Source organism: Sinocyclocheilus anshuiensis, unplaced genomic scaffold (genome assembly GCF_001515605.1).
Source record: "Sinocyclocheilus anshuiensis isolate Anshui unplaced genomic scaffold, SAMN03320099.WGS_v1.1 scaffold543, whole genome shotgun sequence".
NCBI classification, from domain to species: domain Eukaryota; kingdom Metazoa; phylum Chordata; class Actinopteri; order Cypriniformes; family Cyprinidae; genus Sinocyclocheilus; species Sinocyclocheilus anshuiensis.
In genome coordinates this window covers 737,561-738,902 of record NW_015552590.1, presented here as the reverse complement: position 1 = coordinate 738,902, position 1,342 = coordinate 737,561, and the positions used below count along the sequence as shown (strand labels likewise).

Genomic DNA, 1,342 nt, shown 5'->3' with positions numbered 1-1,342 from the left:
ATTTGTCGTTGTGTTTTCTGACTTGTTAATTTGTTTTCGGATTTGTCGTTGTGTTTTCTGACTTGTTAATTTGTTTTCGGATTTGTCGTTGTGTTTTCTGACTTGTTAATTTGTTTTCGGATTTGTCGTTGTGTTTTCTGACTTGTTATGTTGTTTTCGAATTTGTCATTGTGTTTTCTGACTTGTTATAATGTTTTCTGAATTGTTGTTGTGCTTTCTGAATTGGTATTTTGTTTTTTAGACTTGCATTTGCGTTTGTAATTTGTTATTTTGTTTTCAGAATTGTGATTTGCTTTGCACTTCTCGGCCACCATAGAACATACACAGCAATGGTGTTGATTAATAGATTGGCACATGGTTTGTCTAAAGACATATTAAAAACACCATATAGACAAATAAACAACATAAAAACTTGATTTTCACTACAGGGGGACTTTAAACAGTGTCAACGTCAAAGTGTGCTGAAAGTTTGACTAAAGAGGTACTTTGAAATAGACATCAGAAATATAGCCTAACATCTCACTTACCAGATTTGGGGAAGGTAACAACAAAAACATCATCATCCTTTGTTTCAAAATCCTCTAAACTGTCAATATATTCTGGAGTGAGATCATAATTTTCTGTCAAATTTATGACAGTTCCTTTGTAGGTGAACATTTTGTCACCAAGCATTTTGTATTCCTGCTGAGCCATGTTTGAGATCTTACTGAGCCAAATCAACAATACTAAAGAGCATAAATAGCAGAGAAGACCTTGATATATCCAGGGCTAGATTTCACTGAGAAAAGAGCTGTTACACAATAGCAAGTTAAAGTGTTATTTGTTTTTGCGTAGTTCATGGCCAACCTTTGGACTCTGCTGTAATTATGACAAAGATGCTACATTATTGTTTTGTGATTTAGCATTTTAATTAAGATTAGTTAAATTATTTGAATATATTAACAATAATTTATTATTTTAAAGTCTTTCTGTGGCCCCTCTTGGAGGTTTGCTGAGGGGCCCTGGTTGAGAACCGCTGATATAGATATACTGAGAGAATAAAACATCAATAAAATGGTCATAAACAGGCTCAGAAGGAAATGTTTCATGTGATTTATCTTTGTAATATCTCTTTATATGGGATCATTTAAGCCCATTTCTAAACCTAACATTGAACACCTAAACACCTAAACCTACCCCTTACAGGAAACTTTCTGCATTTTTAGATTTTCAAAAAAACTCATTCTGAATTATTTATAAGCCTTTTGAATTACGGGGACACTGTAAATGTCCTCATAAAGCACCTTCTCGTTGTAATACCTATGTCATACCCATGTTATTATACAAATTTGTGTCCTCATAA

General features: G+C 33.1%; 1 protein-coding gene across 1 annotated transcript in view; it reads right to left on the bottom strand.

Moving 5' to 3' along the window:
* The window catches only part of LOC107665520 (amine sulfotransferase-like), a 7,272-nt gene extending 6,504 nt beyond the window's left edge, over positions 1 to 768 (bottom strand). The window contains exon 1 of the mRNA XM_016456430.1: positions 528 to 768. Within this exon, the coding sequence (XP_016311916.1) occupies positions 528 to 693 (166 nt within the window). The 5' untranslated portion in view covers positions 694 to 768. The remainder of the gene's footprint in view (positions 1 to 527) is intronic.
* Positions 769 to 1,342: the final 574 nt, after the last annotated feature.